The 18,992-nt window shown below is 40.5% G+C and overlaps 1 protein-coding gene and 1 long non-coding RNA gene across 4 annotated transcripts in view; one reads left to right on the top strand and one right to left on the bottom strand.

Moving 5' to 3' along the window:
* The window catches only part of WDR33 (WD repeat domain 33), an 81,915-nt gene extending 66,226 nt beyond the window's left edge, over window positions 1-15,689 (top strand). For 2 of the 3 annotated variants that reach the window (XM_019542908.1, XM_019542907.1), the window contains 6 exons: window positions 7,216-7,318; window positions 8,139-8,601; window positions 12,325-12,491; window positions 12,615-12,707; window positions 13,016-13,201; window positions 14,252-15,689. In XM_019542908.1, coding sequence (XP_019398453.1) covers window positions 7,216-7,318; window positions 8,139-8,601; window positions 12,325-12,491; window positions 12,615-12,707; window positions 13,016-13,201; window positions 14,252-14,484 — 1,245 coding nt within the window. In that variant the 3' untranslated portion in view covers window positions 14,485-15,689. Of the gene's footprint in view, window positions 1-7,215; window positions 7,319-8,138; window positions 8,602-8,700; window positions 10,940-12,324; window positions 12,492-12,614; window positions 12,708-13,015; window positions 13,202-14,251 lie in introns of those variants that run through there. The other variant, XM_019542909.1, reaches the window with a different exon arrangement.
* Window positions 1,872-12,355, bottom strand: LOC109315287. Its single transcript, XR_002102465.1, has 2 exons — window positions 11,390-12,355; window positions 1,872-3,988 (listed from the first exon to the last, which is right to left on the bottom strand). It is a non-coding gene; the product is annotated as an uncharacterized LOC109315287 (long non-coding RNA).
* Window positions 15,690-18,992: the final 3,303 nt, after the last annotated feature.

Raw genomic sequence — 18,992 nt, 5'->3', positions numbered from 1 at the left:
TTCTACACTGTAATTTTTCTATGTGGAAAATTTACTATCCCTTTTTTAAGGGCTAAATTTTTTTCTGAATGCAAGTAGTTTACTCTGTGATAGGACTGTGTCATATGTTTGCTCCACTTTACTGTATTGAAAACACCTTGTTGGTCCACGTGCTAAGACCCAAATCGGGGCCATCCTCAAGCACCTTGTAGAATCAGAGCCTTTGTTATCGCAGTTGTCATTTACATGAATGCTGTCAATTTGAATGGATTAGAAACTAGCTTAAAGACAGAAAAAGAGTGAGTATAAATGGTCAGTTTTCAGGATGGAAAGAAGTAAATAGCGGGGTTCCCCCAGGGATCTGTGTTGGGACCAGTGCTGTTTAACATATTCATAAATGATATGGAAAAAAGGTGAGTAGTGAGGTGGCCAAATTAGTGGATGACACAAAATTGTTCAAAATGGTAAAGACCGAGGTACACTGTGAGAAACTACAGGAGGATCTGGCACTATTGAGTGAGTAGGCAACTAAATGGCAGATGAAATTCAATGCAGAAAAGTGTAAAGTGATCCACCTGGGCAAAAATAATCCAAATTATACTTACAGTATGATGGGCTCTACATTACCTGTTATCAGGCAGGAAAGAGATTTAGGAATTATTGTGTACCGTTTACTAAAAACATCAGCTCAGTGCTCAGCAGCTGTCAGGCAAACAAAATGTTAGGGATCATCAAGAGAATTGTTAACAAAACTGAAAGTACCACCATGACCCTCTATAAATCGATTGTGATTCCGCCCTTGGCTTCAGCCGTGCCACAGAGCAGAGTCCCCTAGTGCAGGCTGGATAAAGGGAGGTCTGTGCCTAGATCTCTTGTGTCTGTACCGGTCTCAAAGGAGTCAGACAGCTCCATGTTTGAATATGTATCTTTCTCATCTGGAAATAAAAACCAACTTATTCAATTATTTGACTCAGGGTAGTCATGTTTTAGAACAGTTTACCTAGAGAAGCTGTGGAATTTCATTGCTGGATATTTTCAAGAACAGGTTGGACAGACCCTTGGCTAGAATTGTTAAGTGAGGGATGATCCTACCTTGAGTAGGGAGCTGAACTAGATAGCCTTGTATCTCTTCCAGCCCTGCTTTCTTATGATCCTATTTTGCTGTCTTTCAATTCATATCAATGTCAGTTTCTTACGGCCATGCCTAGGGACCAACTGAGGACTGACCTCTGCTCTGTGAGGTGCTGAGCCAATAGAAGATAAAGATTCACTGTGCCCAGTTCTGGTCCCCACACCTGAACAAGACGATAGAGCTAGGATGGTACAGAAAAGGATGATTAATGGTATGGAGGGGCTTCCATATGAGGGGAGACTCAAGAGGTTAGGCCTGTTTGGTTTAGAAGAGAGATGCTTGAGTGGGGACAAGATAAGAGTTTGAAAAATAATGGTGAAGAGAAAGTAAATAGGAATTTATTCTTTACTATCTGACAATACAAGAACTAGTGGTCACAAAATGAAACTGGTAGGTAGTGTGTTTAAAACTAACAAAAGGAAGTTCTTTTTCACGCATCATCTCATTACAGTGTGGAACTCATTGCCACAAGATATTGTGGAAGCAGACAGTTTAGCCAGATTGAAAAAGGGATTGGACAAATTCTTGGAGGAAAGGTGCATCAGTAGCTATTGAGCATGGGAGGCTAGGGGTACAGCCCCTGAATCTGAACCTCCTAGACCTTAAATACTGGAGGCTGCAAATGAGAGAGGAATAGTGGGGAAGAAACTCTGGTCATACCCAGTTGACTCTCCTTTTGCCACTGCGTGACAGGATATTGAGCAAGATGGACCTGTGGTCTGATCAGTAAATGGCAGTTCTTAAGTTCTAGTTAACTTTAAAAAAAGGGTTAAAACTCTCTTTCAATACTATTCCTGTCCTTTGACCCTTCTACTAATGATTGTTACAGCCACATTTTCCTATTTTAAAAATGCTTTTATTTTCATTATTCTCTGAAATGGAGGAAAACCAAATGGAAAACTATTGTGCGTGTTTGATAGCAGTGTTTGTTTAGTCAGACTCATTTAAACTGAAAACTGCTAAGAAACTTCCTTATTTTTCTCTCGCTCCTTTTTTTTTAACTGTAGTACATAAAACATGTTTAGACAAAAAATTATTTTTAAGTCATAACCTGTCTTTTAATCTCTTTGTGCCTGTCTGTTTGTAACATAGATACAATCAGAGTTACCTAACTCAGAGATTTTTGAACAGTAGACTTTGACCTGTGAGATGTTTGTCCTTTGTCTGGCTTGTATGTACTTTTATGAATTTGGGCAAATTATTTGCTTCCTGTTTGTCCATCTGTAACATGAAGATATTAAGATTTCCCTACCTCAGCAGGGGTTCTGGGGATTAATGCTGAATGTTGATACAGTTCTGTGTCAGCATTGATGATTATCACCTGCTTTTCCTGTAGACTGGAGGAATAGAGAGACATTTCACCATGATGGGAGCGAACAAGCTTTTCTCCCTTTATGCTTGACATACTGCCCTGCACAAATCCTTTATGGGGTGTTGGATTACTTGTGTGTCTGTGTGTATAGGAACAGGAATTGGAGCAGGGACATAATTGATAATATTACTTCCTGGAGAGAGAGAAGTTGATATTCAAATGTAGGTAGGTAGTTAGCTTTTCACAACAGTACAGTAACCATGCTTTTGCGTTATTTACTAATGTCAATGTGCTCACAACTGCTGTCATTCCAAATCTAATCTAAACAGGACTAGTTCACAACTTTAGCTTCAAGAAAAATTAATCGAATTTCATCTATTTGACTCTATGGACTTTTCAGATAAAGCATTAAAATATGCTGTCTTCTGTGCCTATGGTTATTAAATGAGCATAAGATGAAGTTTAGAAGACTAAGTGTTCCCCTGTGTCCATACAGAATTTGTCCCTCCCCCTCTCTGCCTCCCTGTTGCATTTTGTCCATTGTATTGATTGGCAGTTTATCGAGTTGTCCAGGGGTTATTGTATTTCAGTGATGGTGATCTATGTATGTATATAATGAGACAGATACTCTGGTATGTTGAAGCTGTTTTGCTCCACTACATCTTGTTACCTGGCCACTAGAGAATTCCACTCAGTGTTGGGCAGGACTTGAAATGCCTGCCTAGGAAGTGCACCCAAGGAAAAGGGAATGGGTCCAAGTTTTTCTTAAATCCAGCTGAGCTCCATTTGCCAGAACATACCTATGCCAGGTTAACCAGAATTTAACAAGGTTAAATAGATGAGAAGTTATAAACATTAGCAGGTCCATTGATCATGAATGTTAGTAGCATTCTGGGAATGCTTACCTACATCTTGTCAGATTACTTCATTTACACACTGTGAGCACAATCCAGTACATACTGATGTTGGTGGAAAAGCTTTTACTGATTTCAGTTTCATCAGATCTTCTGTTTCTTTCTTTTTTCAAACAAACTAGCACAGCTTCAAAGCCCAGGAAACTCTGGCTCTTTCTACTGGTTTTACCTCTACTTCCAGTTCTTTTATTTTTTAAAGCAAGTAAGCCGCTACTATAGAGCAAAAACTATTAAGAGAACTTTAAGGTGTGTAGTTTAGCATTTTCTGGACCTCTGAATGCATATGTATGAAATATTTGAGTAAAAAATGATAGTCACTTTCAGTTATTACAACTCCATGTGTGACATTTCATTAATACATTGTAATGTAAATACATTGCTGCTGCTTAAAATGGATGGATACTTTGAACCTGAATGACACTTTTAATGAGAGAATATGTCAATTTTCATTTTGCATGCAAATTAGTAGAAAGCATGAACTCTTCAGATTTTTTCTCCTTGTGATACAGATTCTGTTGCTCTTCTCATTGATGAGCACCTTATCTCTGTAGTAATCCCACTGATTACTTGAGGAGCAAGTGTGAAAGTGCAAAGGTAACAGCCTCAGTTCCCAAGGAAGAATTCTTATTCCTGAAGGATTTTCTCCGTGACCTAGAGAAAGTAAAGTACAAACTTTATTAAAGGGGTTGAGGATAAATTGCGTGAAAAGGTTACTATGCTTCTACAGAGCCAGCCTAGTTAAACAGACTAGCATATATGTATATTATTACTACAACATGTATTTCTCCAAGAAATCATTTATGAGATTTTGAGCAAATGAATAAAAATGTGACAATATTATTTACCACAGAAAGCACCATTACATGTGTGATTATGTCATATAAAGCCATAGAAAATAGAGATGGAAGGGACTTTGAAAGATCATCTAGTCTTCTTGAACCAAAGACAGGACCAGCTATGTCTGACAGATGTTTTTCTCACTGATGTATGTCTAACCTGTTTTGTTAAAAACCTCATGTGATGGAGATTCCACAGGTGATTTATTCAAGTGCTTAACTGTCCTTACAGCTGGGAAGTTTTCCTTTAATGTCTCACCTAAATCTCCACTGCTGTTGTTCTGTCCGCAGTGGACATAAACAGTTTATGACCTTTTGTATATAAAAAAAAAAAAAAAAAATACGTTGGCATTTACTACTTTTGTGTGAATGTACAACTGTTGCAGTTGAAATATTCATTATAAATTAAGTTATACTTTATTCTAAGATTTGGAAAAATAGTCACACATTAACTTTTATTTCTAGTCACAGAAGAATGACAGTGGTCCCCGAGCTACCTAGGAGCATGACAATAATTTAACTTGAATATATGGCTTGCGTCTATTGTGTTAAAAAGGTTTATAGTTTTTGTAATTATGAGATGTGTTCTGTATCTAGACATTACCAAATGTAATGATTTAATAGGTATTTTACAGGCCCCTATAAAATAGTATGAATGCAAGGCCCCTATCCCTAGCCATGCACTTTTTTGATAGTTATGTGTAGGAAGTGGTGCATGTACACATTATGATATGCAGTTCACTTTGTGTCATGTGTCACTGGAAAATTCTACTTGTTCACTTAAGAAACAGTCACTTTTATTGGTATGTGTCATAGTTACAAAGTGAACCACATCTTTTAGCTACTCTCAAGTACATTCCAGAGGCAGGGGAAAATTTAGGGGGATAAAAGGGTACAGTTGCCACTTTGATTCCTGCTGTACACAAACTTTAAAACCAACTGCCTGGGAGAGGCAGTGGCATTTCTATTCAGGCAGCAAGCAGTGAAGAAGTCAACTGACTTCATGCCTCATTATAAATAAACTACCTAATTCCTGCTAATGTCTCTTCATTCCATAGGTGTTAACAACCCACTGCCCTTTTCAGTGGTCTTGATGTTCCACTATTCAAACTATCCTTCTGTAATTTTCCTGTCTGTTAGCCATTCCTGGTAATCTGTCTTCTGTTTCAGAGACCTAACGACTATCCTAGTTCTAGCTAAAAACTGTGGCTGCTGACAGATATGGGGGGTGGGGGAAAAGTGCTCTACCAGAAGAAGCAGCGGATTAGTTTGACCTGGTTCTACAGTGTCTGTATAGAACAGGGCTTCAGCAGAGTTTTTTAGTGCTTTTATCTAATAGCTGATTTTATCAATCAGCTATTAGATAAAAGCACCAAAAAAGCCCTGCTAATGCACCCCAATCTGTGTGGATGTTGGGTGAGCTAAGTCCAGTTAATGCAGTGCCTCTTCTGGGCATGTGCTGGCTCAGTATGGGAACACACAGAGTTTAAAGTAAAGCACTGTTTGTTTGTCGGGGGAGGGGGCTTTATTTTGTTTTTAACATCTCCTGAGTGAGCAGCCCTAAATCCAGGTGTAGTAATATTAACTCACTTGACTGATTGTTCAGTATTGAAGGCACTGTCAAGACCCTCAAGACGACTAGATTTTGTTTTATGAATTTGAAAAATAGATGTATATTTCACTATAATGACTACAGAACCGATGACACCATATCTTCTGACCATTTTTGCCTAGTTTCTTGTGCTTTTTAAATTGAATATATTATATTGCAAATTAGTGAGTATAGTTACATTTGTTATTGTGTTGATATTAAACTGAATAACATAGTTCTAGGCCCATAGCATATTAGTAAAGCCTTCTAGCTTCTCTTTAACTGGAGAAAAATGTGTTATGTTATATGTGATGATACACCACACCATTTGCACCTCACTTTTTGAAATCCTAGATCTGCCCCTGCCCAGAGGTGACAATTCTAGCAACCGTCTACCTCTCCACAGAATGGATCCACGTAGTTCAGGCACACCGGAACTGTATCTTTGGGCAGCAGCCTTCCTGTTGCCCAGCCATGTTAATACAGCACATCCAAATAGACGAGACTTCTTCACAAGCCCTTTTATTTTGGAAGCCTGTCACACTGGCTGATTAAAGTGACTCAAGAAACCCAGTTGCTTTAGAACAGAGCATTATTTATTACTTAATGGCACATTGCACTGAGAGCAAAGGGACAACACAGCTTAAAGGCTTCCATGCATGGGTTTTATTGGCATCTTGAACTCCTTGCAAGCTTCCATAAATTTCTCATCCTTGGCTAAGAGAGACTGCTACATTTTCTCCCTTTCTGTGCATATCTGAAGGTGACAATCCATTCATTTTCTTCTTTCTACCCAGTTGAACATTTTTAATGTTTTAGCATTTCATTTGATCCTAGAGTTAGACCTAGGAAAATTAAACCTTGCTGGCTTGGTTGGACCAGACACATGAATTCCCCAGTTTCCCAGATGATAACTCCATTTTGTTGTTCTCTCTATAAATTGTAACATCAATATCTTTGAGTATTACATTTTAATTTCCTCATACCAGATTCCATTTGTTCAGTCTGTGTAATCAGTTGAGTGCAATATCAACCAGCTAGGTAGAGGCGCACCTGATATTCATAAAAATAATATGCATACATCCCTTGTTTGCTGCAATGGACAAATAAATTAATTTCTTCATTGTTATCAGTCATCATGAATAGAAAGTTACAGGAGTAGGTTTTGTGGATAGAATGATCATTTTTAACAACAGTTCTGCAAAGGTGATTTTCTATATACTGTATATACCCCTCATACTATGCGGGAGAGGGATGTTACCAGTATATGCAACATACAGATAACAGAATCAAGCAATTGTAGTGTCAACTAGTATTTCAATATTTAACTCTTGGTATGAGTGGTAGAGTATATGTAAAATGTATCCAAGGTACTGTTCTCTTACCACACATTTGAAAGCAAATGGTGTGTATGATATGTATCAACTACTTGATCTGTTTTACATTTGCAGGAAGGACAGAACCCAGGTCCTCCACCATTAATTCCAGGACTGGGGCAGCAAGGAGGACAGGGCCGTCTTGCCCCTCACAACCAAGGACCTGGGCCTAATAAAGGTAACTAAATATGTTATTTACTTAAGTATATGTAACCTGCAAGAGTGTCAGATCATGTGTGATGCCTCTAAACCAGTGGTTCCCAACCTTTTTTTTACCACAGCCTGGTGGGAGCAGGATGGGGTGCACAGAGCCGACTGCCTCCCTCCTGGGGCTCCCCTGCTGCCTGTCTTTAACCCCAGAAGCTCAGCTGTGACCCTGGAAGCCACTCACCCGGGCAGACAGATGGGACTCTGAGTGGGGGGCCTTGTGCCACGGCCCCACAGCGAACCCACCAGGCCATGGCTTGGTGGCTGGGAACCTCTGCTCTAGATTAGTGATTCTTAACTAGGGTGCCACAAGATTCTTTCAAGGGTGCCTCAGGGTGCCATGCAATGTTAGCATTGTTAGGTGTGCTGACATGACTCACCAGATGAATCTAGATTCCAAATAGGAATCCATAATGAAAATATCATTCTGGCTTGTTATGGACTTCCAAAGTTCTTTGCCACGGAAGACTTGCTCTAGTATTTTTCTGTAGTCAAAAAATGAGTGAAAATTAAGAGCTGACATTTTTGCCTAGAAAGGTTGAGAACCACAGTTCTAGATTGATGAGGCCAGAACAGAGCAAGAGGTGGGCATATGGAGAGAGCTATCTGCAGATCTCTGGTAGAAATATGGAAGAAAACTTTCCTCTGCATGAATAAATGTTGAATGTAAGGTCTGTTTTTTCAGAGTTGTAAAAAAAACAACAAACCCCCTCCCCCCAAAAATAAAAATTGAAAGGCCTCTGGAGTGATTTAGAAAGTGTCACAGACATTTGTTGCATCTTTCCCTTTAGGTGATGCTCGTGGCCCTCCAAACCATCACATGGGCCCTCTCGCAGACAGAAGGCATGATCAGAACAGTGGTCCTCCAGATCATGGTCCTGAGAGAGGACCGTTCCGAAGTGGTCAGGAGTGGGGTGATGGTAGGGACAACAGGGGCCTGCCTGATAGACGAGGACCTCACCCAGATTTCCATGATGACTTTGAGCGGCCAGATGACTTCCGTGATGATTTCCATCCAGACAAAAGATTTGGCCATCGGTTACGTGACTTTGAGGGGAGAGGAGGCCCACCACTACAAGATGAGAAATGGAGACGAGGTGGCCCAGGGCCTCCCTTTCCCCCTGATCACAGGGAATTTGAAGGAGGGGGCTCAAACCGTGGGCCTCCTGGGGCATGGGAAGGACGGAGACCATCGGATGAGAGATATCCGCGGGATCCTGAAGAAGCACGATTCCGTGGAAGACGGGATGAGAGGTAAGAACAAGTCTAGTCAATGCTTTTGGATAAAGGGTCTGAGGTTGGGGGGATCTTTCTCCTTGGGTTCCTTTTCATTAAGGAATCTATCTGTTTCAGATTTATAAACTGGAAACCAATAAGGAAATGAAATCTCTAGCATACTCACGTATAGAGTATATAAAATCATTCAATAGTAGAAGAAAATATGAAAAACAGTCTTGCACACAGCAGCTTCCATGTCTTTATGCTGTAAGTGTAAAGAAAAGGGAGGAAATGTGTAGAGAGAAGATCGGGAGACACAGGACGGGAGATTTGAAATCGTATTGAGAAGAATTAACAGGAGACTTCAAGGCCAGAGATCTGTACTAAAAAGCGGCAAACTTTGGAACACTAGTAGTGGAGATTCAGTATTTTCATCTCCAGTCCCGGGCTACAGCATGGCTGTAGAAAAATATACAATAAGATGTTATAGACTTCCAAGGAGAAGAAACAGTAAACCTACTATAAGTATATGGGGCAGAGATTCTCTCTCTCTTGGACTGTCAATACTGTTTTCTCATGTTTTTGTTTTTAAGAATTTTATTTCTCTTTCTGACACATTTCTTCCTGAGTGCTAGGTGAAAAACACAAGAATAGCCTAGTTTCTAGCAATGTCCTTTTAGTTGCTCACAGTTTCCTTGAGTAAAACTCAAGGAGACAAATTTTGCTTGAAGTTATTAGTGAAAATGGGGAGGAATTCCTTTTCAGCAAGTAAAGTTAACTGTTGCGGAATTTACTCCAGATTTACACTAGCATAACAGAGAATAGAATTTGGTCTCTATGGTCTAAACTCTCACTGACCACCTACTCCATATGTATATATTATACATGTATATTTGTAAAAAAGTATTGTTGTCTTCACATAATGTACAATCCTGTCTTAGTTGCCTTTTTAAATCATTTTCTTACATTCCTTTTACTTTGCATCTATACAGCTCTCCTTTTAGCTATTTGCTCTGTAAGAGGTACATTTCTTTTGTGTGAGGAATATGAAAAGAAGTGAAAAATAAGTAAACAAAGGTAATCACTCCATACTTTTGAAAAAGAAAGAGTAATTAGAAACAGAGAGCTTCACCACTGAATGGTCTGTACCATAGGATTCTGAAAGAGATGGCAGACAATATTTTAAAAAGTACAGTTGTAGCTGAGGTTTTTTAAGTATCTAGGAACTGGGGAGAAATTGATGTGATGCTGATTTGAAAAAAGTTTCAAGAGAAGAGCCTGGGAAGCTACCAGACTTGTAAGTTTGACCTTTGAACTGAGAGGGAGGGATTAAAGTAAGAGTGCATGTATACAGATTGATTGGAGACAATCAGCATAGAACTGTAAGAGGACTATTATGTTTAACAAGCATATGAATGTCTTTGAGTAAGTGAGGGGTTGAAATAGACATCATCCTCTGGAGACTTTTAAGGGGTGATCTTAACAGTCCTAACCCAGCCGTCCATCTGACTTGGTTTGGAATTTAAAGATTATAATTGGTTTGATTAAGCATGGGTGGTGCATCTCTCTCACTCTGCCCCCCTCTCTTTCTCTGATTTTCTGTCCTGTACATCCCTGTCCTGTTCCTACTCCACTTGTGCACATCAACATAACACATGTACTACAGAGACCTGGCTCCTCCTGCCTGATAGTCTGCATAGTATGTGGTTGTGTAATAAGTTCCTGTACCTCACGGATGAACTTTTGAAAACCTTCAAACAGGAACCAAGCACACCAGTCAGGATATCATGTGTGACCCTATTTATGAGCCCAAATTAGGGACAGTAGCTATGTCAGGCATAGCACTAATAAACTTTCAAGCTGAACTCTGGCCATTAAATTGCTGAAAAAGCAAGAAGCAAGGCTTTGATACCAGTAGCCTTAGGACTTTGTGTTGCAGTTTTAAGATTTATAAGCTACGGAGTCAAACTAAGTCAGTATTTCAGTGGAAGACTCTCTAAAGAACATCTAAAGTTGATCTCCATTAGAGGACCAGGCAGTTAAAAAGCTAAGCAGTATTGCTCAGTGCTTTGAACCATTTGTTCCTGAAACTCTTCAGTTTGTCTTCCCTGATCATCGAAGTTTGTGTAAAATGGTTCACATCCAGGCCCAATGCTCCCTGCAGCCACTGCTGTGCCTGTGCAGCTGCTGCAGCATCCTCCTCTATTGTGTTTGTTTGCTGGGAGGTGGAGACCAGTTGTTTTAATTAAAAAAATGTACAACAGTTTAAAACTCTTGTATTGTGTTATGACTACTGTTAAAATATTTAAATTTGTAATTAAAAGGTTCATGTTGTTAAAATTCTAAATAAAAGTATCTAAAGTTTTGCTTGTAATAGGATGCACTGTGTCTTTAATGAGATGGGGTAGGGGGTGACACACAATGACAAGACTACCTTGGTACCACCTCAGCTACAGTTTGGCCAGCATGGAATTGGGATGGAGATTGATGGGGAGTCAACAGACGGGCAGAGAAAGTGCTCTGAGATGCCAAAGTTGTCACTGAAGGGTGGGCAGGATTGTGGGAATGCATTGCGAGGACTAATTGAACCAGTGCAGCTGCACCTTCTAAACTTCTTGTCTTTGTCAGCACAAACTGTTCTGACAGGAGATATGCACTGAGGCAGTTATAAAAAAAATAAAAAGGGAGCTGTTGCACATGGGTAGAGATGTAATAGTATTTAAAATGTTTGTGAAATACTACAAACTCTTCTGCGCATGGAAACAGAGTTTTACAAACATTCCCAGAGCTTCAGTAGATGCTACAAATACAGAAAATATCTAACCTATAAGCGATCCTCCGGTTGCCACGTGAGGATTCAGTAAAAGGCACTCTACCCACCGAAGAGGCTCCGAATCAATTCCTCGGTGCAGCGATGGCTATGTTGTGCTGCTTTAAGATTCAATATAAATCTTAGGTACTAATCATACAGTTCATTGAAGATTCCCTGATACTTTTTACAAGTGTCAACTTCAGTGTCATGACCAAAATGGTTTTAGACAACTTTGTCTAAATTAAATCCCCCTCATTCTTTCAGTTAACTAAACTGCTCTTCACAATTCAGCGTATTGCTATGCTCTGTTAAATAGCTGACATCATGACAGAGTTAACAGCACTTCCAGAATCATATGGTAAATTAATCAATGTTGTAGGAATCCTTCAAGATAAAAGCCGTGTCACTGATTCAAGAATTTTATCATAACAAAATAAGCCAAAATTAGGAGTCAGGAAATTATAAAATCTTCTGTCTAGTTGTGAAAAGACTCCTTTTAATTGTAATTTTCTCTTTGGTTTCACCATGTAGTGGTAAAGAAATAGAAATGGTTTTGAGGAGAGAAAATCCAATGCATCACAGTTTAAAAAATTTCACTTGAGCTTGGCCCTCTTCTTAGTCACACGTGACATCACTCTAACTGTCCTTTTCATTAAATGGACACTATCAACTTAAATACGTTATAAATATTTTTCTCTCACTTGTCATGTGAAAGACCCACACAAACTACACGAGGACTCTGAACAGGGAGAAAATGAACATGCAAAGTGTTATGAAAGCCACACAAAAAAGAAGTTATTCTCCACAAATCTCTTCCAGTTGTAATACTTGTAGGTAGTGCAGCAATAGTAGATGAACATTTCAGAGACACGTTTAATTATGGATTCTGGTTTAGCAGGGATTAATTTTGCTCTAAAACAACACTTGTACCATGTTTTTTCTTGCAGCTTCAGAAGAGGAGTACCCTCAAGACATGAGGGCCGGGGACCTAGGGGAAGGGATGGCTTTCCTGGTCCTGACGACTTTGGGCCAGAAGACAATTTTGATTCATCAGATGATAACTCAAGAGGACGAGATCATGGCGGTCGAGGACGAGGTCGGGGGACTCCAAGAGGTAAGGGAGCATTCTTCCACACTGAAACCCATGAGCATGTTCATGGCAATGGAAAAATGGTTCTTGGGGCAATTGTAATAGTTTGAGTACAGTGTTTCTTGTTCTCCATCTCTTGCTGTACAGGAGGCCGAAAAGGTCTGCTTCCCACTCCAGATGAGTTTCCCCGTTTTGAAGGAGGACGGAAATCAGAATCCTGGGATGGAAACAGAGAACCAGGTAAAAATGTAGGCAGGATTTACTTTAGAGGATGTCTGGCACTATTACATAGCTGTATCTAAAGATCACATTGTTTTAACTGTTAAGTTTTTTTAATGGGTAGCTTTAGAAAGGTTGAAGAGATGTGTGTTTACACTTAACAGATGTATATACGAGGACTGGTTAATGTGTTTCTTGAGCCAGGCAGAGAGAGGTGCTCACTATGAATAAAGTTGCTGACGAACACAGAAAGCATAGACATTTGTTTATGTACTTTTAAAAAACGAGAACATCAGATAAGGACCTTTGTCTCTTCTCCTTGTGGTCAGGTTCCCGCCAGGATCACCCTCCTCATGACGGACATTCTCCTGCTACCCGAGAACGTTCTTCCTCACTCCAGGGTATGGACATGGCCTCACTGCCACCGCGGAAACGTCCCTGGCATGATGGACCAGGGACATCTGAGCACAGAGAAATGGAAGGCCCAGGTGGGCCCCCAGAAGAAAGGGGCAAAGGTAAATAGTAGCTTGTACTGAGAACTTCAGAAAGCTGTATATATTTTTGGTAGAGAGCACAGAGTTCCTTATGTAGGGTGATAGGGTAGAACTGAAGGTTTAAAATAAATTTTAAAACAGGTGTTGCTATCTATAAAGATCTGTCAGTTTTTGGAGCATGATAGAAAATATGAACAATGCATTTTTACACATGGACACTGCCACCTCCAGTCTTATGCTGGTTTAAGGCTGTTTGAAGATATGAACTTGTCTGTCATTCATGGTAAAGCCTTTGGGGTAGAAATCCAGTCTTCCTCCATTTTGCATGGTGCCAGGTATGCCTAATATAGTTTTGCTAAAATGAAGCAAATATTATCAACTTGCATTAGTTAGCAGATTGGCAATGCATCGTTTACCTGTTAATTGCCTTGAATTGCTACCCTGTTCTGGTTAAGTATCTTCCCCCCCAGATTTATCTAAAGATTGTTGTAACAGGAAATACTCTAGATCCTGGGAAGACCAGATGCAATTTATGTTCGTGTCTAGAAGAATATAACATCCCTTCAGGACTCTATCAAAACTAGACCAAGTGACCTTCCTGCAATTAGAGGATTTAGACAAGATTACTTATCATTAATGAATGACATAAAAATTGATTTAAAAAGAACCTATTGAAGTCAGCATATGCTGTCAGAGGGAATCTGGATTAGATTTCCTTATTTGGTATAAAAGGAGTTTTGATAGCGCTGGACACTCCAGTGCTTTATATACTCTCATTTAACAAGCTGCATGCTCATGGTATCAGGTGGAAAAGTAATTTGGCTTCAAAGGAATTGTTTTGTTGGCTACCCTATTGTGGACTCTCCTATTGATGTTACTGTTATATGTGGTAGGAAAAAGAATATGTAGAAGCCATGCATGTAAAAGTTGAAGATCTCAGATTACATATTACCTAGGAGGGTTTGAGTTGCACAGGAATTAGCTCAGTAAATCTTAAGGATGGGGGCATATTCTGGTACTTGAGAAGGATGACTTGAATTCGAGTCACAAGCAATGTGCTTCTTTCCTTAGGACGAGGAAGTTCAGGACCTTCCCAGAGAGTGCCAAAATCTGGGAGGTCTAGTTCTTTGGATAGAGATCATCATGATGGATTCCACAGAGATGAAGCTTTTGGTGGAGGCCCTACAGGAGGCAATAACCCTTCCAGAGGAGGAAGGAGTGGGAGTAACTGGGGAAGAGGAAGCAACATGAACTCTGGCCAGCCAAGGCGAGGAGTATCTAGGGGCAGTGGAAGGGGCCGATAGAAGAGGCTGTGACTGGGTGATACCCAGTCCTTACTGGACAGTATTTAAATAGACTTCTATTGTGGACTTCTTCAGAGAGTAAACCTCCAGCAACACAACCCTGAACTCCTACCTGGAATAACTGAATGTGTATTAGTTCCTAACAAGGATCATTTCCTAGATCAAGCAACTGCTACTAGCTGCAGGGTTGTAGCTGGCTTTCTGTTTTGCCCTCTCCAACCCATCTTCCTCACCCTCTTTTTATCTGCATTGTTTTGTGAAGATAAAAGCTGGAATTTTTTTTAGTCTTGTGAGACATGGAGCACCTCCACAGATTTCTGTTCACCTCCAGATGGAAACTTGTTTCTATATGTACAGTTTGTCAGAAAAAAAAAGTTAAGTTGTTTTTGTATGAATACAGAATGTAATTTGCGCAAGAATTAACAAAAAAAACCAAACAAATCAGTGCAATGTGTGATTTTTTTATCTTTACTTACCTACCAGGAAAAGCATCTTCCTCTGTTTAATTTTCAGATTCACGGAGCCATAGGACTACCTCTATAATTCTCTCCAGTACAAAAATACTACTGGGTTAGTCCCATCAGTGGTGGGCTTTTATGTGTTGAGAATTTTCATTTATACTATTGGCACCATATGTTTATCAAATAACGTATGGGTGGTGGTGCACATCTGTTACAGGACACATACACAAAAAATCAATGTTTGCAGTCCTACCACTCTTGAAAGACCAATGTAGAACACTGGCAAAAGCTGCTTTTGAAACAGATGGCATGAAGACGCCTCACTCTGAGTGACTACTGCCGAAACAGCCTTTCTTCAATAAACTCATTGTTTCAAGTACTTCCCCACAGGCGGCTATATACCCTTAATTCAAAATAGAATCAAGTCTTATGCCACAGAGAATAGAAATTCAGAAGCAGATTAATCTGGCTGCACATACCAACTTTTTCACAGTAGACAAGTATACACACTGCCAAGAAAAATGGTCACTGTATTACCAGCTGGTGGATTCTAAAAGGTTAGCAAGTGCAAGCCAGATACCTTGATCATAGATATTTTTAAATATATAGATATTTAAAAATATATACGCACTTTTCTTTAGACTTTTATGTTCCATCACTTTATTCCATTGCAACATTGTTACAATTTTTATTTTTTTATTCCTATTTAATTATTTCCATTTCATAATAAAGCTGCTTACCAACCATGCTGTTTGTTTTCCCCATAAATCACCTGAAACCTGGTGGATGAAGTTGTAAAGCATCCTTCCTTATCCTTTACTCAGGAGATTAGTGCCATGTAAGTGAGTATCTGAGAACCATCCTTTTCCTGGAAAGGAAGTTTCCTGCATTACTGACTGAAGAACTCAAGGATCAGGTACAGGAGCTAGAGGATAACAGAAGAATACCATGAGCTCCTGCACCATAAGGGTAAGTAAAAGGTAAAGGAAGTGGAAAGCTGAAGATGTATATAATGTGTCATTGAAACTGCTCTCTGCAACAAGTGTAGGTGCATATGTGGCAAATCTTTTGTTTTCATATTTTACTAAAAGATGCAAGGTCCCACAGGCACAGCCTGACTGAATTGTAGATAGAAAAGATCTGTTGTTACATTTGTGGGGCTTAACAATTCTTTACGCATGCTTTGCAGGAGAGGCTATCTTTTTCTATTGTATCTATCTATCTGGTGCACATGGAACAGTTTAAATTCAACCAAAGTGTGTTACAGTAGCTGAACTGATTTAAGGAAACTCTGGCCTATAAAATAATGTTACCAGGTATTTCTTTCTAGAGAGAATGTTCTTAAGGAAAGACTGGTAAGCAGCAGTTAAGGAGAGTCTTCAATCATATCTACGTATTTGTATCTTCAACCATCCAGGATTTGTCCTGAATAAAGAAGATGCAATGCACATTCTCTGTAGTAGGTTATGATTATTAGTGAAGGGAAAGTAGTTTGTGTTATCTTTTCTCCTAAAGAATGGTTCACATTAAAAATACAAGCCTTGCATCCCAGCTGCCCTGAAAGGCTGACAAGAAAAAATGATTTTTATTGACTGCTTTGAATCTGATTCAACATTGGCTTCAATATCCTCTAAGCAACTGGGATAATAAAGAGGCTGACTCTAACAGCCTCTGTCCCATTGGTTAAGGGCTGAGAAAACTCCCACTTTGGACAACTTAAAGACATGGAAAAAGGTTGCACACTGTTTAACATAAGAAATTCTGAAATCTAAATATTTTTAGATAAAAGTTTTATGCTCTGTTTCTCTGCAAGTTGTTTTAGTACAAGATCTCCTTAACTCTTTACTAAAAATAATTTTTATGAGCCATTCTTAACCCCTCCAAATGCAGAATGGCAACATTCTAAATTAAACAAGGTTTGAAATCAGTTCAGAAAGGCTGGAAGTGCAACACATCCAAAGAGAGGTGTTAAAAAGGTCAAGTATGAGAAGGCAGAACTATTACTAACTTCAAAGTAAAATCTGGAGTCTCAAAATGTAGTAAAACCACAACATCTGTTCTTCTAAAGGGGGGAAAACAGGGTTGAACCAGAGCACCAGCAACCCCTGTGAGAATAAGATTTGCTGTGGTCTACTGTCCCTTAAAGGGACATTGCAGCAGCTGGGTAGCAAACTATAGTTTTATGGTAATGGGAGGAACAAGCTCTTCAGCTGAGGCCTCTTTACCAGTCAAATATAATAGGCTGTAAACATATCAACTAGCTCATCTATGTTCATTTTCATTTTTTAATCATTTTGTCCAAAGTGAAGGAACCTATTTACTTCATACATGAAAAACCCAAACTTGCAAGCCAACACTAGATTCAGCATTGGTTCAAACAATGCAGACTTACTTTTTTAAGATACAAAAACTAGACTGTGGCTAGAATATCTGATTAGCAATTTCAGTAAAAAAAAAAAAAAATACTTTTAATAAAGTTGTAAAAAATAAGCTCCACTTTTACAGTTTGTGCAATTACTTTAATTCTGTGCAAATATAACCAAGTCAGTTAATACTATCTTATTAAGCTGTGGTGGGTCACTGGAATACTGCAGGCTTTGGCTTTATTTGGCCAAATCTTCTCAAGATCAGGCTGTAAACATTATCTGAATGTGTACTTCCCTGACCACCACCTAAAATAGGTGTACAATGGGCTATGGCACTTGCTTAAGTAAAGATATCAGAAACTCCCCCTACACATCGCAAAGGTACCTGAAATCCAACAGCAAACACAAGATAGCACTACCACCAAGTAGAAAGAGAAGCAGTACTGAATTTTGACTGAAATTGAAGACTAGTAATTACTTTCACTACTTCTCTATGATTGCTTGTGTAAGATGATACTATTTGCCAAAGGAGGTACCTTTCTGCAATCCACAGCAGCTGTGACTATTACCCCGATTAGTTAAAAGGATGTTACTTTTTAGTCTTGTCATGTTACTGAACAGATGGAAAGTACAGAGTTAAAATGGAACAGGTATGCTCAGACTGATCCTAGGTCACCTTAGTCCAAAAGGAGCACTATACTTTTGAAGGTGTCTGCTGAACCATGACAAATGAAACAATGGTTGTGATATACTTAGCCTTCCTTGAAGTTGCACCAATGTGCCTGCACTCCCCAGATTTTGCCAAGAGTTAACACCTCCTGAAATGCAGTGAATTCAGCAAGCTGTGAGTGTAGCAAGACCCTCAGACTCTGGGTCCATTAGTATTTCTGCTGCATCTGGCTTTATTGTGACTCACTTTTCCAAGTGGCCTGTGCAAGTCTTACAGCTGAGGGAGGAGTTTGGTATTCTTGGTACTTCTCAGCCATTCCAGAACAGTGCAGCAACACCAGCTTCACAACAGATGGGTGCTGAAAGCTAGCCTGCCCAGGACCTGCTGTGCTTGCAGGCTAGGAAACCAGCTCCTTGTGTCACTGCAGTAGCTTCCAGCCCAGGCTGGCTGTGAAGTGTCTCCTCGAGCTCTGGAGGTGGAAGAGAGGAGAACTAGAACCCGCGAGGAGAGAGAGAGAGGCTCGAGTCTGTGGGAACAGGAACCACTGCAGCCACCGTCTCCGCTCTTCAAGGCACCCGCGGCAAGGCCAAATCCGGGGCCGAAGCCACCAGGTCACACAGGCAGGGTCTTGGCGACACGGCGCCGCACGAAGACGCCCAGGTAGCTGAGGCCGGCGGCGCCGCCAGGCAGCAACGAGAGCAGGCAGGTGGCCAGTGCGGCCAGCTGGGCGGCGGCGGCGAGCGCGGAGAGCGCGGCGCTGCGCAGGCCGAGCGCGGCGTAGAGCGTGGCCACCAGGGCACCCAGGTAGAGCGCGCCGGCGCGGCTCGGCGGCCACAGCAGGCGACCCAGGCCTCGCAGCAGAGCGGCGGCGCCCAGCGCTAGGGCCGAGCCCAGTGACCAGAGCAGCGCGAAGCGGCGGGCGCGCAGCAGCGCCGCGTGCAGCGCGGCCAGGCCGAAGCACAGCGCGGCCAGCACCAGGCACAGCACGCTGCCCGCCAGCCGCTGTCCCCG

Source organism: Crocodylus porosus, unplaced genomic scaffold (assembly GCF_001723895.1).
Source record: "Crocodylus porosus isolate Cpor-Errol unplaced genomic scaffold, CroPor_comp1, whole genome shotgun sequence".
Taxonomy (NCBI): Eukaryota; Metazoa; Chordata; order Crocodylia; family Crocodylidae; genus Crocodylus; species Crocodylus porosus.
This window is presented reverse-complemented; position numbering and strand designations above follow the sequence as displayed.